At 42.0% G+C, this 22,836-nt stretch overlaps 1 protein-coding gene across 8 annotated transcripts in view; it reads left to right on the top strand.

Annotated features, from left to right (window-relative positions):
* Nucleotides 1–22,836, top strand: part of LOC108891707 (forkhead box protein J3) — a 58,990-nt gene that overhangs the window by 6,585 nt on the left and 29,569 nt on the right. For 3 of the 8 annotated variants that reach the window (XR_001962348.2, XM_018688984.2, XM_018688981.2), the window contains exons 1-3: nucleotides 1,470–1,989; nucleotides 2,294–2,790; nucleotides 20,249–20,323. Coding sequence is in view for 7 of the 8 variants with exons in the window: in XM_018688984.2 (XP_018544500.1) it covers nucleotides 2,428–2,790; nucleotides 20,249–20,323 (438 nt within the window). In the remaining variant the exon portion in view is untranslated. Of the gene's footprint in view, nucleotides 1–1,468; nucleotides 1,990–2,252; nucleotides 2,791–20,248; nucleotides 20,324–22,836 lie in introns of those variants that run through there. The other 5 variants (XM_018688987.2, XM_018688985.2, XM_018688982.2 and 2 more) reach the window with 4 other exon arrangements.

Below are 22,836 nucleotides of genomic sequence, written 5' to 3'. Positions count from 1 at the left end.
CGACTAGGTAATTGGTTGCGTCTACCCACCCAGCAGGGCCCTTCTCCCCCAGCAGCCAAGTCATGCCCCTCCTCTTCTTCTCCCTCTCTCTCTCTCTCTCTCTCCGCTCTCTTCTATTACTCATCATCTCGACGCCTCACCAGGCTAGTGGTGCAAAGCTACACCGTGCCGCCATGCAGCCAGCCCACGCTCCCAAACTTCTCAACAAAAACAGCCACGGCAGCACAGCAGGTCGGGGCTTGTGGCAGGCTGATTTGCAGCTTGCGCCTCCTTTTAATGAGGGGAAAATAAGTACTTGTTGTTCTGTGTCTTGTGTGTCACCACCCCCATTCCCACCTACCCACCACCACTACAACTAGCAATGCTACCTTCCCTTTAGCGAAAAAAAAAAGGTGCACTAATTAAGATGGCTTCCTGGGATTTGGTGGGGGGGGGTATGGGGGGGTTGGCTATGGCTTCTCCCACAGTGGAAGGGCCTTGAGGAAGAGATGGGGGTGGTGTTGTGCAAGAGGCCTCATTGGGCATATCTCTTCTCTCGGTTCCTCTCTCCTTCCTATAGTCCCACAGCCTGGCTTGTTTGGCTTGATGAGTCTGCTGCTAAACATTTGTTTTTTTCTACTTGTAATTAAGCAAGGTTTTCACAGTAGCTGAGTATCTCCCTTCTTCTTTTTCATCCTTGTGTATTGGACTCTCCAGGGGGACTGGTGGAAAGAGAAACAGGGGGGTTTGTGTTCCTCCTGGTAGGCAGGCTCATTGATGTTCTCCCACCTTGATTATATACAGTGAGCATGAATGGAAAATGCGTGGGCCAACAGGCTTTTTGTTGTTCAAGGACATGTGAAGGTTACCGCACTGGATGATAGAAGAAGGTTTGGATGCGGATTTCTATATGCATAGGAGGCCAAGATCACCCAGCCATTGTGAACTACTCATTGGCCCCTCACTCTGACTCCTTCATAGAACTTGTAGATTCACCTGGATTTCCTTGAACATAGCACTTCAGTCTCAAAACACCAAGCACTAAACAAAGCAATTTTCCTTTGTCAAAATCAGAGCGTGGTATGAATGCAACATCTTCACTCCAGTGATGAGTAACAGTTACATGACATTCTCAGCCCAGTAGTGACAAATCTACGAATGTTCTGTGACTGACTGAAGTACAGAACAATTGGTGAGTAATTTCTCTCACGTGGACCAAATAATTGTCTTCGTTTTGTCCTGAATCATGCTAAAACTATTTGCAACAGCCCACACTACCAAAAAAAAAAGAGGTTCCTACTCTTCTTACACAGGACACATTTTTAAGTTCAGTGCCGCTCTAAAAATAGCTACCAAGTTAAAATGTTGAGGCCACTTGAGTTTTTTTTTTTTTCTCATTGTTTGTGTCCGTTTGAGAAGTATCAGATGCTGAGGGGGAGTTGGGGAGGGATGTGGGGGTGAGTGGGTGGGCATGGACTTGACAGGAGAGTGAGGCACGTCGAAAGTCAGAGAACGGGAACACGGTGTGGGGTGGCGGGGTGGAGGGGGGTGGGTTACACAGGGAGGGAAAGGGGACGAGTCTTTCAGCTCCTCTAGAGGGTTGGAATTCCTCCCGAGCTGTTCCCCCCATTTGGCAGGCACTTGTGAAAACAATTCCCCAGCTTTTAGTCACTCTGCAGATCCAATTGCCATTTCCACTTTGGAGGGAACGAGAGTGAGAGGCAATCCAGATAGACAGAACACAGAGAGAGAAAGAGAGAAGAGTTTTAATCGGGTTGGACAGATGCCGAGGCCAGTTGAGCGGTTGTGCGATATTAATATCTTATGAAGGCAGTCTGGCAGAGCAAGCTCACCGTCTTGTGTGGTTTTGTGTTTGTGTGTTGCAGCAGCGGCCATTGCAGTGGCTAAATGAAGGACTTGTGAACATGCACGAGGGAAGGACTCTACCTTTCACTTCGGTGACTTCCCCAGATGCTTTGGCCCAAAGAAAGATGGAAAGGAATGGGAAGAGTAAGACATTAAACTCATACCTAGTCCCCCATGCTTGCTTTGCTTCTCACTGTGTAATTAAGGGAATAAACGGTTTGATTAAACTTTTTTCTTACCCACAGCTCACGTTGCAGATCATATTTATATGCAGTGTTAAAGACCAAGTGATGAACATGCCAAAATATTTAGGTTTCCATTATACAAAGCTTCACTGTATGTGGAAAATAATCTGCAAGTTAACATCTGTGTGTCTCTGCCAAATGTGCTTTCTGCTCCCACTAAAGGAGATGAATAGGCGTAGTAAACAAACCTCCTGCTCTTCCAGACTTGAGCCAAGGCTGCTGCACAGCACCCATTCAGTGAGCCAACAGGAGACCCTGCACAAGCCACATCGCTGAACCTTTCTACCTTCCCTTTTGACCCGCCCTCCCTCTCCCTTCCCCCTGACCTCCTAACGTCATGACCTCTGAGCTGGAGAGTAGCCTGACCTCAATGGACTGGCTCCCCCAGCTCAGCATGAGGGCAGCCATCCAGAAGGCGGACACAGGGCACCACCACCACAGCCACCACCACGGACACCACCACCATGGACACCATCACGGGCACGGGCCTGGCAAGAAAATCATCCATCTGGACCCAGGAACAACGCTGGACCAGGAGGAAGCTGCGCAGCACAGAGATGGTAAACCACCCTACAGCTATGCCAGTCTCATCACCTTCGCCATCAATGGCTCGCCACGTAAACGGATGACCCTCAGTGAGATCTACCAGTGGATCTGTGACAACTTCCCCTACTACCGAGAGGCAGGCAGCGGCTGGAAGGTAAGACAAGAGATAAACTATGTGATTTTGGGTCTTTCTCATTAGGTTTGGGCTCTGATAGCTAGTTCCAGTTTAGGTCTGATCTATTCATCAATTATCTATACCGCTTATCCTTAAGCAGGGGGGCTGGAGCCTATCCCAGCTGACATTTGACTTCTGAAGTACTCAAGGTTGTCTTACTGACCATTTTTTAAATTTCTCTGCATTATTTTATTAAAGGAAAGAGCAAAGTACAAAACATTCAGGTTGCAGGTCACTCCTTCGTCTGTATTGAAATGCCAAACATTGGTGACTGCAAATTATATCACTTGTAGCTAATTACCTTTAATTATCTAAATTACTTGACTCAGAGAAGGAAACAACATTGAACACAAGTCATTTGTTCATGTTTGGACTGTGAACTGCTGCAGTTCAACAAGACCAACAAGGTGAGTTATGTCAGTCGCGATAGTCGGAACTAACAGCTCCACTTGATTCTGAGGAATAGGACCCAGAATTGAAACTATTCCAAATCAGGACTCAGTCAAATCAGATCATGTAGGGTCTCATTTCACTGCCACGGGTCTGTGTGTCAACATGTCTAATACCCTGGTGGATGTGAATGGATCCAGGTGTACTTCAGCTCTGATGACATGGTTTGTCATAATCACACAGGAGGAAATATTTTAGGAAGTCAGTAGCCAATGTAAAAGTTTGTTATTTAAGGACGCAAACTTTTGGGAATTATTGTTCAGAGCAGAAATCAAAATAGGACTTCAAATTGCACCTGTAGATTTGTATTTGAAGCTTACAGATGCCTTAGTTTTGTAATTAGTTTCTATGACATTTGCTCTAATATGGCTTCATTTCGGATTGGGTCCAACATACCAGTTACCTTTACGTGTATATCATAACATTAACTGAAACATATCGGCTTACTTGTTCAGAATCAGGACTTAGTAAATAGGTCATAGCTTCTCACGATGGTTCTTCCTTCCCACCCACCAAAGGGTGATTACAGATCTCAATCAAATCTTTGAGTTTAGTTATTAATAACGTACAAATTTTGAAGGCTAAACCAAGATTTGCTAAGGCATTTAAAAAAAAATCTGATTTGTTACTGGATTCAAATTTGATAAAAAGCTATCAAACCCTAACCCTATTGCTCATGCTCAAAATGCATAAATCTGATCCTGTGGTTGCCTCAAAGAGCACAGAAACCTTTTAGTGAACCAGGAATGATTGACAGGTGCATTTCGTCTCATTCAGACGACATTATTAAATCCTTATGTAAATGTAGCTATGCAAATCCTGGCTAATATGAGCAGAAAGGTGGCTGTGTTATTGGAGACAAATGAATAGATCCCTATGGTTGTGTCTTGGGGATTCTCTACCTTATTAGTGAAGAAGGGGATGGATATAGTCCTTCCACTGACACATTGAAAAGGCTGTCTGCAAACTATCAACCAATTCATCTCTCTGAGAGCAGGAGCATTTTTCTTCTTCTCTCATTATTTCTCTCTCTTTCACCTTCTATCTTCATCTCCCAAGCACTTGCACTCCACCACCACCTCCACTCCCTCCCCCCTCTCTCCTTCACTCTCTTAGTCACTCACTCCTCTCCTCTCTTCTTCTTTCCCTTTTCACGAACCTGTGTTTGTTCCCCGTCTATAATCTTCAACACACCGTTCCCTGAGCGGAGATGCACGCCAGAAATGGAGACAAAAAGGTTATGATACAAGCCAGGTTGTGTTGGCAGAGCGTCTTACCTGCATGTAGGATTCAATCAATTAGTTTTCTGAGAGAGGATAGGGGTTATTTAGACCATTCAGGCTTTCTTTTGTTGCAGCTCATGACTGCCTTTTCCTCCGGGTTGTATTTGGGTGCCAGGATGTTTTAGTATCCCATAATTGCACCTCTACATTCATTGATTTGTGTGTGCGGCTGCATTCTAGTAGCAGCATTAAAGCACCATACTGATGGCATTGTGGTTTTATTTTTGCATGTTCTGGCATTTGCCTATGATATCAGTGCAGGGAGTTTGTCGCAAGATGCATTACCCAAAGTTGTCTTGCTTTCCGCTTAGGCCAGGGCCGAAAAAATGCACAATATTTTGTCAGTGTGACCGTATTTGACTAAATATACGTTTTAGACTACAAACACTCTAAAATACTCCCAACATTAAGGTCATTCGGTTTGTCTTTTCTTCTGCTGGGACTGTTACCAACAACAGCAATACAGTGTTACACAGATCTGTGGAGAAGAAACATTTTCACGACCACTGACCTGTGCATGAACTGACATTTTAGAAGCATGTAAAGTCACAAATTAAGCACTCTGCAGTATTTCAGTGCAAGGCATCAGTCACATTTCTGTGTTAGTCTTTGAGAAAAGGCTGTAGACTTTTGCTTCCTGGATGACCCGACCAAACACAGTGGGGCTTGTTTTATACCAGCCACGGCCATCACAGGGGAAAGTTACATAAGTCCGGTTCATTCCAGTTCAGGTGATTGCTGTCAGCTGTACACAGTGGGACGCAGACACAGAGATTGTCTGGCTGCCACATTCCGCCAGACATGGTCGGCTCACACACGCGCACACGTTTTTTTTTTTTTTTTTTGCGAGCACACACTCTGAAAACGCGTGCTTCTCCAAACGGTACGTGGACTCAAGGCGATACACTCAAGCTTTCAGAAAACGCCCTGTACGTGGGTCTTGCCGTGCCGCTTCCTTCACCCTCCGCCACACACACAAGCTCGTATGCCAACAGAGAGACTCCCGCTCAGGTAGGCAGCGTACGTGTGCAGTCTACAGATTACACATGGGGAGCTCAGCAGGAGAGGAGATGGGGGCGGTGAGGGGTGGGGGTGGGGTGGGGGTGTGGAGGGGGGCTGGTGGTGGGGAGACTGTCAGAGAGCAGAGGAGAGTTTTACAACCCAGCACACGCACTCCGTCTGCTCTGTATGATAATGTGAGAGCGCAGGAACGGCAGAGTTGAAACCAGGACATCACACAGTCATACACACTCACCGCACACGCGCACACACACACACACACTCAGACACTGGATTCCATCCTCAGAAATCACACAAATTCATACACTGGTCGAACACCATAAGCTCACTGCATGTGTTGCATCTACACACAAACACAGGGACACACACACACACACACACACACACACACCACACACACACACACTTTCGAATGCAGTAAACGGCCAATCTAGTTAGCTGTTATAATCATGTAGCTTTCCAAGCTCATGAGGTTTTTGTGTCTCAGACTGAAATGAATATGGAGAGCTCTTTTCATCTGAGAAGTAATGATGAGAAGCTTCCTCTGGAGCTGTGGAGGAGGTTTCAAATCTGTAACAAAAAAAGTCACAAAATTAAACAGCACACGCATGCATAAGCCATTTGTTTGTGGAGCTCGTTGATGCTTCTAAATTCATCTTGTGTAACATGCATGCATAGCATTTTTTAAAGAAAAGCAGTAAACTGGAGTGGAATGCAAACAGCATTGCATCAGGCTGCGTCATTCTAGCATTATTTGTATCTCTGGAGCGGCATTATCTCCCCTATGTTATCTTTATCAGCCTCTCCCTCTCTCTGTCTGTGTCCTACACTGTGCACTCTGCGCTCTACTTTCCCATGGCCTCTGCAGCCCCCTCGCAGCCCCTTCACACCCACATGTCCCTCCACTTTAGGGTCCACCTTTACCACAGTTCGTAATGAGCACGCATCGGGAGACCGAAGCCACACAGGGGGTTTCTCTTTCTTCCTTTTTGTCCCTGTCTCTTATTCGTCGATCTGTAACAGAGTCATCCATAATAAAATCAGTTTTTGGTATTTTCAGAATGTGCAGTCAGGATTTTACTCTAAACACTGACCTTCAACACCTCCCCTAAAGTATTCTGTGTTTAATGTTTAATGTTTTGTCTTAATTAGCTTTTCTTTTATGCTGCTTTAGTCTTGCACTGTCTTTATTTGTTCTGCTATAGGTTGTTTTTGTGCTGATTTTATGTCTTATGTCTAGTCCGTTGGTCAATTGACAGAACAATCTGGATAATGTATTAATAATTGAAATTGTTTATTAAGCAAAAATGCATACAGTTCAGTGGTTTCAGTTTCTTAAATGTGATGATTTGTTGCTTTTATCAGTTTCATCACTGATATTCTATTTACAGTATCACTGTAAATAGAATATACATGTATGTATTTGGGGTACAAGTTGGGCAAAAAATGTAATGAAAATGTAAACATGTCACATTTGGCTCTCGCAATTGGTGGTGGTTATTTTTCACTATATTTTGACATTTTAAAGACTTACCGATTAATCAGTTAAATGAAAAAAAAGTATTTATTCATCTGTATTCTGCGCTGCTCTATTCTGTTCATGCCGAAAATAATGATGGTAGAAGCTGGTCAAATCTTATCTCACCATTACATTATTGAAATGTGAAGGCCTTCCCATTATTTCCTACTTGAGAAATGCAGTCGAGACCTGTACCTTCACCAAATGGTTTGTTGCAGCCTGTGCTGACTAACCTGTTCTCTTGCGACCCCCATCGCCTCAGGCTAGCTCCCATGCAGCCCGGCTAATTGCCTGCAAATTAGCAAGGCCTAATGTGACGTTGTAAAGGGCAACGCAACCGCGATGGCCTTTGGCCTTTGGCTGAACACCACGTCACAGACAATCACCTGATATGAATCAGCGCTGGGCCATTATTCTGGCTCCCATGCTCTTCTGCCTGCTCTGCGGGAGATCTGCGACTGAGAGCAGTGCAGGTCGGCACACAGTGTCAAGTGTACTTACGTATGTGGAGGAAGGCTGTTGTCACCGGCTGCTGGGAGTCATTATTCGGCTGTAGTTGCAGCGAGGCTCCTGAGCTTGTGTCTGTGGTGAAATTCAAGTTGTGATTCAGCTTTGAGACAATCTGTAGAAGATCTGTAGAAAACAGTGTGCAGAGTGTGCGTCTGTGCATTTACAGTGCATACTTGTGTGTGGCTCTGTGTACAACTTGATGTCTTTGTGTGCGGCTGCTTTCCTATTTCTGTGTGTCTCTGTAAGTGTGTGTTTGTCTGTATTTTCCAGAGAGTCATTTTAAAAGGGTATGATAGTGGTGACTCGGAAAATGCCACAGCTGTCTGTTTGTTTTATTGAGTCTCACCTCTGACTGTGTGTTTTTTCTCTTGTCACTAAGTAACACATTCAGAATGGCTGTATCCCAGCATTCCCAGTTTATATGTAATGTGGACCAGTCTGCTGTCCAGATGTGTGTGTGTGTAGGTCTCAAGGTCAAACTCTCCCTGTTGACATTGTGTTAGAAAAATCTAATATTTTGATTATTGTTATTATTATTATTATTTCCTGTAATTTAGTTTAAACCATATATATTTTTGATACTTTGTTGTCAGAGCTGACAACAGAGAAAGAAAAAAAAATGTGCTCGCTCATACTGTATTGTACAATCTGTCACAAACTCTGCCTTTTGCACCATAATATAATCCTTGTGCCATACCAAATCGTCAACAAGTGCTTAAATATAATCGTCTTGTCCTCTTCAAAACATCGCAGAACGATATAACAGACTTTTTAGTCAGCACAGGTTAGAAAAAGAATCTCTAAATGAGACATTTTGACAACTGTCATCATCTTGCCTTTACACGAAATAAGACATAAGTCAGACTTTCACCTCTGTGACATGAAAACATCTTGGGATATGTGAGCCAAAATACATAGATTTATTCTTTTTTTAAAAAAGAATTATGAGCAACCACATATAAGTATTTTCTAATTAAATCTAATTAAACTTGTGTGTGAAACACTGCTAGAGCTTTTAATTACATACTAATCACTAATAGTAGGCTCAGTATTAAATTCTTAATTAAAAGCGAGGAATTTCTCTTGCTATCTCCTGGAGGATTTGGCACCCATCCAGCAACACATTTCCCTCTCTAACCAGCCAGGCCTGTAGCACTCTCCATATGGCTAATAATAGGCTTAAGGCTGGTTTCCCTAGCTCTGTGGAATGCAACAATTATACCACAGAATGAGCTTATTCGCTAGTCCCTGGGTTTGTATCCCGCAAAGAGACATGGGCCTGTCTTTTGTCAGACCCTAAATAACACCAGGGTATTTCATAGAACAACAGAGGAATCTGCAGATGCTTTTTCTCTGGTTTGACAAAGTTGAGAAAGATGCCCTGCTCAAGCATGTGAGGTGGTGAAACCAGTGTGGTGCTTTCCAAAGGAGGCTAGTCAGATAAAACGGTCAGCTGTATCGTCAGCTGAATTGCACTTAAGTAGTTTGACCTTCAAAAAAAAAAAGTCTGAGCAAAAGTAGATTTTGTCAGTTGTGAATGGTCCACTGAGCTTTTCAAAAATCAATAAAAAGACAGTGGAAGTATTGATACAGTAGAAACAGCTGGTATAAAGTGACAGAAACTGGCTCTTTAGCTGCTGGCAGTTAAGCTTATTTGTGCTCTGAATAGTTTCACTGCAGTCAGATATGCACAGTATTACTGGGTGTACAGTCTTTCATTCTCTATGACTGCAGTACAATTTTCTGGTTGTCTTTGTAGAGATCTCTGTCCACACTGAAACAACAAGAGAAAATGGGTTAGATCTCTTCTTTGACATCTTTGGGTAGCCATACAAAAGAAATAGGGACAGAGGCAGTCTGGTTCCATTCCCATTCCATTTTAAGTGGTCAAACTTCATAACTCACAATTCATTTGTTCTCATTTACATATTTTTAAATGCTGTTAAACCATAGCAAACAGCAGCTGCTACACTGCTACACTGAGACAATGACCAAATCACTATCACTAAGTTATTTGACATGTTACAGATTAAAGACAACATCTCTACAACATCTTTTACACAAAGATCATGCAATATTGTCATTAAAAAGACCCTTGAATATGCCGCCTTTGCTTGTTTACACTGAACCACTCAAAGCCGGTATAATGCCGCCCCAGTGTGTGATCTTTATACAGCATGCAGACATTGCAGAATCAGAGGTATGACGTGGCCGTTCTGCTGTGCCGGCTCTCCCTTTTATATAGACGTCAATTCAGCTCTGTGACTACTTCTGCTGCCGGCTCAAAGGTGAGGTGAAAAGGCGCCTCCATTCCATCTCTATGCCTTTTACACAGAACAGCAAAGTGGAATAATGGTGCAATATTTCCACCTTTAAAAGGGGCTTATAAATCTATCAGCTATATTGACATTTAGGCTGACAAAAATCTGGCTTTTTAACTTTATGTTCATAAAGTCCTTGACTGTATCTGAGCAGGCATCACATTATAGTTTTTTAAAAACTATACTCTTTTTTTGGGGGGGCCAAAATGGAGAGAAATTTTGTCTCTACCAACTGTCTGTCCAGTGGAGTTCTAGTAGATATGAACCAAACACACACTTCCACGTAGCTCAGAAACTTACAGTAAAATGGTCTTTGTTTCATCAGAACAGAAAAAAAGGAGGCTGTCAGATATTATTGGGATGCACAGTAGACCCAGAGCACTTCTTCTTACCTGTCCTCCTTCCCCGCCTTCCTCTGTCCCCGCTCACTCGCCTCCTCTCCCAGAAAGCCGCTGACAGAAACTGTCACTTCGCCTCAGCGCTCTGCTCGACACAAACAGAAACAGGAAGTGTGTCACCGTGACCTCTTGCTGCCTTGCAACCCAGTTTGGTCCCTGTGTTATTTTTGAAACGCTATATTAGAATAACACCTGAAAGCATTTATCAGTCGTGAGACGAGAAATCCTACTGATGTGACACAGATAAGATGGTAGCTAGTCGCTAAAAGAGTATTTCTGATGTTTGGTATTTCAGGACTATTGTTACCAACCTGGAGGTCAGGACACCCCACGGGCTCACGAGATAAATTTGATGAGTCATAAGATAGTGAAAAAGATTGCTTTTCTCTAATGTCTGCTTTTCTAATGCGAGAACTGGATAGTTTTACCTACCAACTATTTAATGAAACAGCCTGAGACAGGGTAGTGATTTTTTGATAGTGATGGGAATTGTCTCGCTGAGCTGAGCAACAGCGACCTCTCAAGCCATGCTTTTCAAAGTTGTTTACCTTGATGACATTTTGGAGGTGCGCTGGTTTGCAGAAAATGCAGTAGTGCTGCTGTAATGCTCCCTTACATTGGCACAGCAGGAGTGCCAAGCCAAAGGGTTTCTGGCAAAACAATGCAAGGTTGGCAACGCCACACAGTCATCCAACAAGGAGCTGCACTAGCCAGTTAAATGTATACAGGCACACACGCTTGGTAGATCACTTTGTAATGTGAACAGAGTATTCTAGAGCTGTAAAATATTGCCTGTGAGTGTAAGAAAACGTGTTTTGGTGTCTAATGAGTTAGAATTGAAACACATGTATTTGTTATTCAAAGTGAGCTTCTTGAATCATATTTCATTGTCTTACTTAGATAAAAGGTACCTTAAACAACACGCTTCACTGTGTATGTTTCTGTTTTTGCCCTTTATCGGAAGATGGCACTGCAAACGAAGCTCTGATAACTTGGTGATGACACGTTACATTTTCTATAGATGCTTCACAATAAAAGCTGGTTCACAGGTTGAAAGCTTTTAATGTGAAGCAGCAGCAGCAACAGCAGGAAATGTCCAGTTTGCATCAGCATTAACACAGCTACGATATGACTGGACTCTTGTCAGTAAACAGTATATGAAAGTGCTCACATGAACACATTGATACAAAATTCTAAAGCACAGTTAGATTCAGTTAAAAGCTGTAAAAGTACTGTAAACAGAGCCTTTTCTCTAGTTCCCAACACAGACACATACTGTCATCCAAGCAGGACCCATGTTGTTTGAGAGGACAGACTGTTGTCAGCACAGCATGACACAGATATCCCCTGCTGTGCGGACGCAGTGGAAAGTCATGGATTTTATGGCTTAAAGCAGAGCGACCTGCGCCCAACGAAACTCAGTACTATACATATAGGTACCTGGGACGTGCTTACAAGTAGACCATTGCTCTTCTTTCAAGTGTCATAAGCCAAAATGGTATGACATAGCTAGTTGAGGACACATTTCAAGCAGGGCCTTCTGGTTGGAATGATAGACTGCATTTTAGTATATTCTTATATTTTTGGAGCTTCTTGCGAAATCCCCAGAGACAGCAGCAACCCCACTTCCACCTTGTCTGAGACACACACACACACGTACACTCTCAGTCATGCCCTTTCTCTCTTTCTCTTTCCATCACTCAAACATATCTGTGAGCAGGTTCTGGTACACTTGTGCTGTAAAACATGTGTGCATACGTACACGCATATTCACACAGATGAACAGGTGTGTATACAGTCACACGCACAGGTGCACACACACCTGCCTGCATACACACTGGTGCAGGTGCATGCACAAGCAAAACTGAAATACACACAGCTACACACACACCAGTGTATAAACACACACACACACACACACACACACACACACACCTCTCATCTTATAGATGACTTGTGTGAAGTACTTCAGTGAGGGAGTGAGGAGGGCGGGGGAAGGGTCCATCAAATGAAATGAATATGTATTAGATGGGGTTTGAAGTAGTGACTTGTATTCAACCCTGCATTCTCACGGAGCGTCTGTCACTCCGTCACCATCAGGATATAATAAGGCGTCTCAATGATGCTCTGAACCCAGGGGACTTTCACATCTAAGACACCTGTCCGTATGTGCGCGTACCTCCACACTCCCTCTTCCAACTGACTCCAGCTCTTTATATCTTTGTGCCTCTTGCACCCTCCCTCCTCCCAGCTCCTTCTCCTCTGCCTTACCTTCAAACTTTACCACATTTTACCCCCTCTTTATGCACTGTATGGGTTCAGCTGAAAGTTAATAAAATCTCCTCCGTTTCTCTTTTCTCCAAATACCCCCTCCTGCTGTATCTCACCCTCTCTTTTCTCTCTGTTTCTTTACTGTTTCTCTATTTCTTGTTCTATCTGTGGGCACAAGGACTACCTCTGTGACACGACAATACATTCATCCTCAAGGGCATGGGAGAGACTCTCCTTAATACTGCTACGTGGGTGTGCATTTGTGTCTGTGTGTGTGTGTGTGTGTGTATGTGTATGTCAGACTCTGTTGGTGCTCCATAGGTTAATACCCTGGCCAACAAGCCTTTTGCCCCATGACCTCTGTCTCCCTGCAGACACACACTTCAGCAGGGGTTTCAGTGGGATTTATACAACCACAGAAATGAAGGCTTCCTCTCTTACCTTGCTAAGCAGAGACTCCCAAGCTTCTTGTTACACCTTGCCAAGCCAAATTAGTGAATTTACTTGAAAACAAAAACATAAAGCTCCACAGATTATCTTTTCTTCTGAGGCTCACCTATCTCTAAAACTATAATGGCCTATTATGTTGGACTCTGCACTGACACTTGTTTAAATTTTTCTTCCGTAAGTGTGTTTATTTTCTGCTCTCCTTTAATTTATGTACTAAGTGAAAACTTGGGCCTTTTGAATGCTGTCTTGTTTGTCAACTAAAGTCCAAAAGCATCGACTTCTGTGCTTAAAGACTAGCATGAGCATAATCAATCCTTTTTGCCGCAATTATTCTATCAGTGTATTCACTAAATAATTTTAACTTTCCTCTTTGTCATACTTCATAATGTTAAGCTGCTTTTAATAAAGACCAGCATACCCTTCAGATTTTTCATAATAAAAACCTTTCAGGCAAAAGAAGGATCATTCCCTGATCATTCCCAACACTTTTGGGAGGATTTCAGTGTGAAACAGGTGAATAAAATGTTGAGGAGATTTCTTACTTAACAAAATATAGTCTACTTTATGTCGGTGGTTCCCAACCTTTTCATCAGATGTATTCCCTCACATGAACTGTTTCAACTGCTGATCCATACTTTTAGCTTTTACCCACCACCCATTTATCCACTGCTATTAGCTATCAATTTCAACCATTTACCTGTCATTTTAAGCTGTTTTGACCATTTATCCATTACTTACAGCTATTTATTTCAGCCATTTATCTGTTACTTTTAGCTAACAATTCTGACCTTATATCCATTACTTTTAGTAATGGATTAGTATTTCAACAGTTTATCTAGTTTTTAATTTCAACCATTTTCCATTACTTTTAGTTCTCAACCATTTATGTCACTTTTATCTATTTAAAGCACATATGTACTATTTGTTGCTGTCTTTTAACTATTTATCCATTACTTTTTGCAGTTGTTATCTTTGAGCTAACTATTTCAAACGTTTACCCTGCACTTTTCACTAACCATTTAGATTTTGCTTCCTTGCTATCTACAGTATTCTTAATAAGAACATGTATTGTTCAGGTGTAACAGCTAATTCATTATATTTTAAAATTTCTGTTTTGTTAAATTTGTTTCGGAGAACTTTCCACATACCCCCTGGCAACTGTTGAATTACCCCCTAGGATACAAGTACCCCTAATTGGTAATCACTGCTTTATGTAATAGCTGAGAAGATCAGAAACAACAGCCTGTAGCTAATAATAGACTGTCTCAAATAAGCTTTGTGTGTATGTTTATCACAGAAATGTTACTTGGGACTTACAATTGACTCTTCTCCTTACATTTTATATACATAGGCTTATATCTGTGAACAAGATATTTTTTAACACAAGTTCTCATCTGATGATTCAATGGGGGGAGTTTTATGCTCACAAATGTTGAAGCACTCCAACTCTAAGCCACATTGTATATGCAGAAAATGAATGGGACTGTTACCTCTGGAAAAAGACTTCCTCCCACTTTGCAACTCTATACCAGTTGAACTGTACTGTATGTTTCCAGTGTGCCCAGCTTCACCACCCAACCATTTCAGTGTAATCAGCATTGTTTTGTTAAAAGGGGGCAAGTGTTGCTTCACTTGTGAAACATCATTTTTCGAGACAGTTTAGAAGAAAATGCCATCTCATGTTGCCCCCTTGTATTTAACTCAGCTGCCATGACCCAAATCTTCCAAACCTACCCACTTACGTAACTTCAGTCTTCTCCGTGTGACCTGTTTCCTTGGCGTGTCGGCACACACACACACACACACACACACACACCACACACATACATACACGTACTGCTTCCTGCCTATAGCCAGAATATCCCTCTGGCTCTTTTGACCTGCACATACTTTAACCATTTCTGTCAAACCTCAGCCTCATCATCCTTTCTTTGATCACCTGATTCACACATACATAAACACACGCACACACAAACAGAATTTTATGCTCCTTTCCTCCGTCATTCCTCTCCACCCAAAAGCATGTTTCCAAAACCTGACTTTTTGTCACACATCACATTATATCACATTGCATTTTGTCAAAAACTCATCCATGCTTATCAAGCCTGCCTTATATAACTAACCTCCTCAAGTCCAGGATACTGCTCCCTATGTAAAGCAGCAGCAGCAGCAGCACCACCACCACCACTACCACACCCACACACGCAGTAGTATATACTGAATATACTGCACATACATGCACGAGTCAAGAATGCAATATATAGATATGTCATATATCTAATAATAACTGTGAAAATGGTTGTTTGACCTCATTTTTCTGTGGCATTGTGCTTAATCTCAAGTCTCTGAAAATTCCCTGCAAAATCAGGAAGCATTATTATTAACTGCACACGTATAGTAGATTGTACAGTGAATGGATGCAGGTGCATTCTAGTCTTTACTCAAAATGATTTATACTCTGTCTTCATGCATACATGCACACTCTTACTTAAACAAAACAAGTATTCATATCTGACATAGTGCCCCAATCCGCCTGTCTGTGTGATGTAGTAATAAAATATTTTTCATGTTTCTGTTGTTGAAATGAGTGTTACAATAACTCAAAATCAGTATGTCATAATGATTATTGATGAGGATTCAATTGAAACTCAAGAAATAATGAGATTTATTTTGCAGTAATGAGATTTTTGCCCAGCACAGTATCAGAATCTGTCAAGTTAAGTTTTATTTTCAAATATTATTTTTTTAATCTCTTAATGAGTATGAGTCATACTAAGGTTTATGAGTATCATGTATATGCTTATTTCAATACTTACTTCTTTACAGTTAAATCTCCAGTACAATTTAAAATTGAAATATTTTATGTTATGTTTATTTTATATTTCTTGGGCTGAGCTTGAGCTTGAGTTTGAGCTTAAAAGACTACAGCCTTTACAAAAATCACTAGTGTATGAAAATCATAAATACACAGACATTGCTCATTTTGCCACAGGTTTGTCTGGACTGCTACATATAGAGAAGGCAGACACAGATTTACTGTGCAGGGATTTTTCTTCTATAGAAACAATGTGTTGTGTTTTTATTTTTATGCAAAAGTTAGGGGGCTTAAACCAGTAGTCATCTTCAGTGTCCTTCCTATGTTCATAAACGCACACAGGCACACTCACGCTTGTGACTGTGTGATGTATCAGCTACTGGGCAGGAATGGCATGGCCCCAGCCCAGCCCAGTCCAATAAGCTCATTAATCAGGCAGGGAGAGGAGTGGGTGGAAGGAGGACACAGAAGTGAATCTCATTATCTTACTTCACAGCACCGCTAATCAGTACATTTATTGATGATGACCATTCCCATTCAGTGAGAGGAGATTACTGTTTCCGTAACATTTAGGAAAGAAGGCATTTGCACTCTTGTGTCCACATGTACAATGTGCGCTTTCTGGGTGGAAGGATGGTCTACACACAAAGGAGTATACACACAAAGAGTCTCATACACACACACAGGTGTGCAAACACACACAGTTTCCTTCTTGAACATGCATTTCCTTGCGACAATCTCAGCTGTGAAATTGTGGTAATTCTTTTTATTGTTTACATCCAGCTTCTTGTCTTTGGCAAGGAAAAAAAGAAGCCGTTTTATGTGTTGTTGACCTTTTTGGGGATGTGTGGGTGGCTAACAGTGTGTGTGTGCATGTGCGTTATGTTGTGTAGGGACTTCATGCTACTAAGAGTCCCTGCAGTACATATTAAAAATGAAATGGTCACAATGATTACAGTATTAGTAGTAGTACATTAAATCTAAGTGGAAATGAAATAATAAAACTGTAATTGTTAAGGATAGCATTCAGACTGGTGGACAAAATCGAATTTCACTATATTTTTAACCATAAAACGTGAATTTAGCATGTTGTTGTGATATAATGCTGACAGTATTTTGTGTGACAATTGGAGCTTGCAGAAAATAATGACAGCAGCATTTTGACAAAAAACATCAGACATAAATATCAGCTATAACATAATAACATGATATTCACAATCTAAGACGATGATATCAAGATTTTTCACAACTTGACTTTACTGGTGACCAAATATCCCAACAATTGTTGAAATTTGGTAGACATTCATGTTCCCTTCAGACTTTACTGTAATAACTGTGGTGATCCAGTAATGTCCCAAGTCGCACCATCATCTGGTCAAAATTTAGATTTGTCCAGTTACTGCCAAACTAAAGACATTACCACCAACGCCAGCTGTGCTAGCAAATGTTAGCATGCTAACACGCTAAACTAAGGTTGTGAACATTATATCTGGTGAAACAACATAATTTTAGCGTTATAAGCTTGAAGCACTGCTCTGCCAAGGTTCAGCCTCTCTGAGATAAGCTGGCTGTAGACTCGGTTGGTACACTACAGGAAAAAAAATTCATAAATATAATGCATAAATAAAGACACATGGAACAAAACTTCAGTTGGTTTAGCGATATATAGATTGGTAGTAAAGTTGCATTTTTTTTGTCTTCTTATGTAAAGTTTTTGAGCAAGTTTATTTGTGCAACATGTTTAAAGCCATTAAAGTCTCAAACATGGTGGGGAGATGCATGATTTCTTCCAACTGAGGCCTGACAATATTTTTTTCCTGGCGTCATGGCTCACTGGCAACTAAAATTCACTCCTGGAATATGTTTTAATTATGCCACACTATTAACATCTTTAGGAAATTAATTTGATGTGAAAACATGTGTTGTTCAGTATCCTAGCATTAACATTGGTTCCTGTTTATTATAGGGCATTAGTTTTTGTGGTTCACTTATCCTAAGGGATTCACTCATGAGGAAAACAAGCTTCATGTGCCCCAAACCATCCTACAAATAATAACTTAAATCTCCTGAGTTATTGTGAGGGGACAGCTTATGACTCCACACTGCAGGGAAAATGTTTACCAAACTTGATGACAAAGAAATTTAGGCCATTAAGAGATTTTTAACATCTGCATTGGTAACTTTTTTCGGTACCCCGCCCGGCCTCAACAGAGAACACACATACCTGGAAGTGAAAAGTGCCAGAGTGTGCAAAGTCTGAAATATACAGAGTTGTGCAGACATTGCAAGTAGTGCACAGGTGTGCAAAAACTGCTGGGGTAATAAAAAAATAGTGTGTAAATAAACAAACAGTAGGCAGAGGTTAGCAAAGTTAGACGGTCTCTCTGCTGAAGTGACGGGCGGACTCTGTGTTAATGATCCACCGCCACCTCCCACAGGAAAGTTTTTGGAACAGATGGTTGCCTTTGTGTGCCAAGCTGGTGGCAGTCCCCCTTGCCTTTTTTCATCACCCGACTGTCACGCATTTCCTTGATGGACGGCCACGAACAGCCAGTGACCCGCTAAGTGGAGCAGCCGAAAAAAATGCCAGTGCTTTTCTCCAGGAGGAGCAGGGCGAGGCAGAGGTGGACCAGGCTGATATGATATGCTAGAGACAGAGAGAGAAGGTGGTTGTTGTCGGAGGAAACAAAGCAGTGTTGAGCAGTAGGAACCTGGGAGAAGGAGAAGAGAAATTCCTCCCATCCCTCTGTCTTTTCCCCTCCTCCTCCCCAGTGGTATTAATTAACAGCAGCAGATGAGTGGAGAACGAGAGCCTGAAGGGAAAACAGGTTCATGTCAGGTTAGCCTACGCTGTTGTGGGCCCCCTCTCTTTCTCTCTACCTCCTCCTCTCTCTCTCTTTCACTCACACTCTCTCTCTTCTCACATGTACACAATACACAAACAATAGGAGGTGTTACAAATTGTAGAGATGTCAGCTTCTCCTCAAAATTTAATTTGTGATATGCTTCAAAAATTTTCATGGAACCCCATTTTAACAACTGGTTTTAGCTTGAATATGCCCCCTTCACATATTCAGAAAATCCATTCAAACCCAGAGCGCACCGGGCTGGGACACCCCACAACCACGGACACTCACATCCCCCTCTCTGACAAATCATTGCCCCAGCCTCCCCTCTGTCGACACTGAATACATTCCAGCCACCTTTTTTCAATCGCCTGTCTCAGGTGTGTCTGTCGGAACAGATTCGCCTCACCTTTAATCAATACAGCTGTCAACATCTGCAGCGTAATGGTTCGCGTCTCGCTCTTGTGTAACCGTGACCCAGAGCGTCTCAACATTGTAAGCAGAGGAAAGTGAAAGAATGCTCTACTTTCAAGTACCTTCACTAATGGTCAGGACAGTGGTCCTGAGCCAGCCTTGTTAGCAGCTGTAGCTAAGGTTAGCAATGCTCCAGCAGACGTAGCAGAGGCAATGGAAAGTACCAGAGTACTGGATGTGTCTGAGTGGTTGAAAAGATGTAGATTTGCCCCAAACAAACACTGCATACTATTATTGCTAGTGTTACTCCTACTCTTGGTTCCATGTTCTCACCCCCTGTGCAAATCATCCACAGGTTTAAAATGCCTATTAGAAGTTCAACCAAAGTGATTTTTGCCTCTCAAACCATTTAAAGCTAAAACTAGCTATTTTTAGGGAGTGAATCTATATTCCCAGGATACTATGTATGAACACATGTCTACTCTACCCATTTCAAGTTCAAATATTTCATAAATAGCAAAGGTTTTTTGTATTCTTTTGAGCAAAGGTTCAAAACAGCCATATAAACACAACTACCCCAACCCTGACCCATTTGATAAGGTCCCTCATGTGTCATACTGAGAGCCATACACCAGTGCTGGGGAACAGGGAGCACCCTTTGATAGGTTCCCACAATAGCCCCTGTCTTAGCCTATGTCATGTCTTAAGCAAATACAGTGCTGGTTCCCATTATGTGCTACACAGAGTTGGGGAACATAGGGCCGTGGGAACATAGGAGTGGCTCCTTGTATTTTACAAGCAAAAGGAGGAGTCCAAATATTTTTGACACCTCAGATTTATCCTGTGACCCCTCTGGGGGTCCTACCCCTTAGGTTGTGAACCACTGGTTTAGAAGAATGTCCAGCCCCCCTGGAGAAAGGCAAAGACCTGCTGATCCAGTGAACCCCACAGACTGAGTTCAGATTCAGTTAATAGTATAGTAAAGTTGGTGTAAATGTAATTTGCTTATTTGAAAAAGTGGATTTAGTGGATTTACTCTGTAACAATTTTTTTGTCCTGTTTCCTCTTTTCTTCTGCCTTTTCTTCCCCTTCCTTTCACTCTGTCTCCGTTTCTCTCCGTCTGTCTTTCGCTCCCTGCAGAATTCTATACGACACAACCTGTCCTTGAACAAGTGTTTTCTAAAAGTGCCTCGCTCCAAAGACGACCCTGGAAAAGTAAGTATTTCCTGAACAATGTAATGCGACTGAAAAGCTCAGCTTGAATTATGGTGTGACTCACAATGAAAATGCAAACCTATTTCAGCAAGCTTACAAATAAGGCAGAGGCTACGGCGATTACTTTTCACGTGTTTAGTCGCCCCTGTGCTGCAAGTATGCACATATTTGTGCATAATTGCACCCAGAGACAGCCATACTCACTTGTTCTGTTTCTTTCTCTCTCTCTCTCTCTCTCTTTCTCTCTGTCTCTCTCTCTCTCTCTCTCTCTCACACACACACACACACACACACACACACACACACACACACACACGCATACACATAGAATGTCTGCACTTAAAAGCAATTTGTAGCTCCATAACTGGCTGTGCTGAATGCCTAATGCTGCTTTCTCTGTTTTCTGCAGCTCTTCCGATATTGATTCTGCCAAGTAATAATGTGGTACAGGGAGTAATGAATAATAAGTATATGTAGGTACACTCCTTCAGATGCGAGGCCATTCACGCATCTGTTATGCTTTATTAGGCCCCGTTTCATTCTCTCTTTCTCACACACACACACACACAGTCAGAGGAAGCTTTAGATATGTTTCACCACCGCGACTACTGTGGTTAGGAAGCGGAGTCGCCACAGCCACTTCAGCAATGCTGGTTTGATAACAACAACTTGTCAAGTCCTTGTTTGTGCTGAATCGAAGGAATCGCTCAGACAGGGAAAGTATATAATTATGGCTGATCACTGAAGCTTGTCCTTACAAGATTTTTTAATAAAAGCTCAAATGTCTGCATTTCAGCTCATCACGGGGTCAAAGTGAGAAGCAATCCGCTACTTTTACAAAAACTGACAAACGAAAACTTTTCATTGAGCTTTCAAAACTCTGTTCATTTTGTTTTGGGGTGGGGGAGTGTCTCCAGGCTGAGGGGATTTTGGAGCCATTGAAAAATGAATTAGGGGGAAGAAGGTTTAAATAATTCAAACAAAATCCTTGGGCTTGAGCGGAGGCCCATAGTCTGCGAAGACACAAAGAGAGCGGCTCCTCTCCGATTAGCCTGACTTGGACCTGACCAGCACCTTAATTCACACCGTGGATCGAAGTGGTCGATACCTCGGCATGGGTGGGGAGGTCATCTGTGTGTGGAAAAGTTGAATGTACATGCTCTGTTTGAAGCCACAGAGAGAGGAGAGAAGCTAAATCATGCATGTGCTAACGTTAATTGGCTGTGTACTGTTCAGTGATGTGGGACTGAGAGACAGGGGGAGGAGAAGAGGCAAGGATGGGGGAGGTGGGGAGCGAGCCGTGTATGTGTGTGTGTGTGTGTGTGCATCTTCATGTGCATGTGTGTGTGTGTGTGTGTGTGTGTGTGTGTGTGTGTGTGTGTGCGGCCTAGATGAACCTCCTGAATTCAGTCTGCAGCTTTGGACCTCCTTGGGAGGGAAGAGGAAAAATGAAAGGGAGAAAAAAAATTCAGACCAGGAGGAAATCAAGGACCTAAAAGCAATTGATTTCCTCCTCTCTCATTGTATGTGTTTATTCTGGAGGCTGCTGTGTTTTAACATTTTGTATCAAAAGGATTTCAGTGGATTTTCTGGGGAAAGGAAGCAGGAGCACGCACCACAGGAAAACTAAACCTAGAGAAAACTGATTGGATACAGAGCTGGAATAACAACAGATACATTGGTTTTATCGGATGCGGTGGAGATCCATCTACTGCACTTTTTTTTCTCTTTAGTGACACTTCAGTTTCCCCTATTAGGGAGACAGAAGCAGCCTCAGCAGCCTTTTTCCTCAGAAGTGAGAATTAATACTGCCTATAATAGGAGGAGATACTTTTACATCAGAAACAGGTGGAAATGTTTTAGAGAATGTGAAGGATGTAACTCTGGCACTGATACAAATCAACAAATAATAACAGATACAAACTCAAGTGAATAATATAATATACAGTATGTCTTCAAATTTAGTAGGAAAATCAAACTTGGAATCATGGCACCACAGCTAAGTCATTATTTACAATAACAATTTCAAGGGTAAAATTGTTTCCTCATACAAATATCTAGGGATTCATAGATTCAATGCTTTTTCTCAGGAAACTAAAGTTCCTTGAGGTCAGTAAGAACCTTTTAAATGTTTTAAATGTCCGAGTTTTGTACCTTGTTTTATGCAATTATATTTTGGGTTAAGAACATAACTGCCAACAATTAGAACCAGATAACAAGTGCATTAATAATGCTGGATCTATAAATGTTTTGACTAGAGAAGGTTTTGGAAGATGAGGAAGATGAGTCCAAAGCAGACTGCAGTTGGAAGGCAGTGTGGTTATGGATCCAAAGGTCTTTTGAGCCCACAGCTGTGAAATTTTTGAATGACACGCTTTACATGCTTGTTTTCTGAGATATGAGTAGTGTTTGTAGGCTTACGGATACTGGATTTTTGAGGCTGATTCAACATATCAATATATAGGATTTTCAAAAATCTGAAGATATACCAACACATACTGAGTGAGACTATT

The sequence above is a fragment of the Lates calcarifer genome, linkage group LG6 (assembly GCF_001640805.2).
Source record: "Lates calcarifer isolate ASB-BC8 linkage group LG6, TLL_Latcal_v3, whole genome shotgun sequence".
Taxonomy (NCBI): domain Eukaryota; kingdom Metazoa; phylum Chordata; class Actinopteri; family Centropomidae; genus Lates; species Lates calcarifer.
This window is presented reverse-complemented; position numbering and strand designations above follow the sequence as displayed.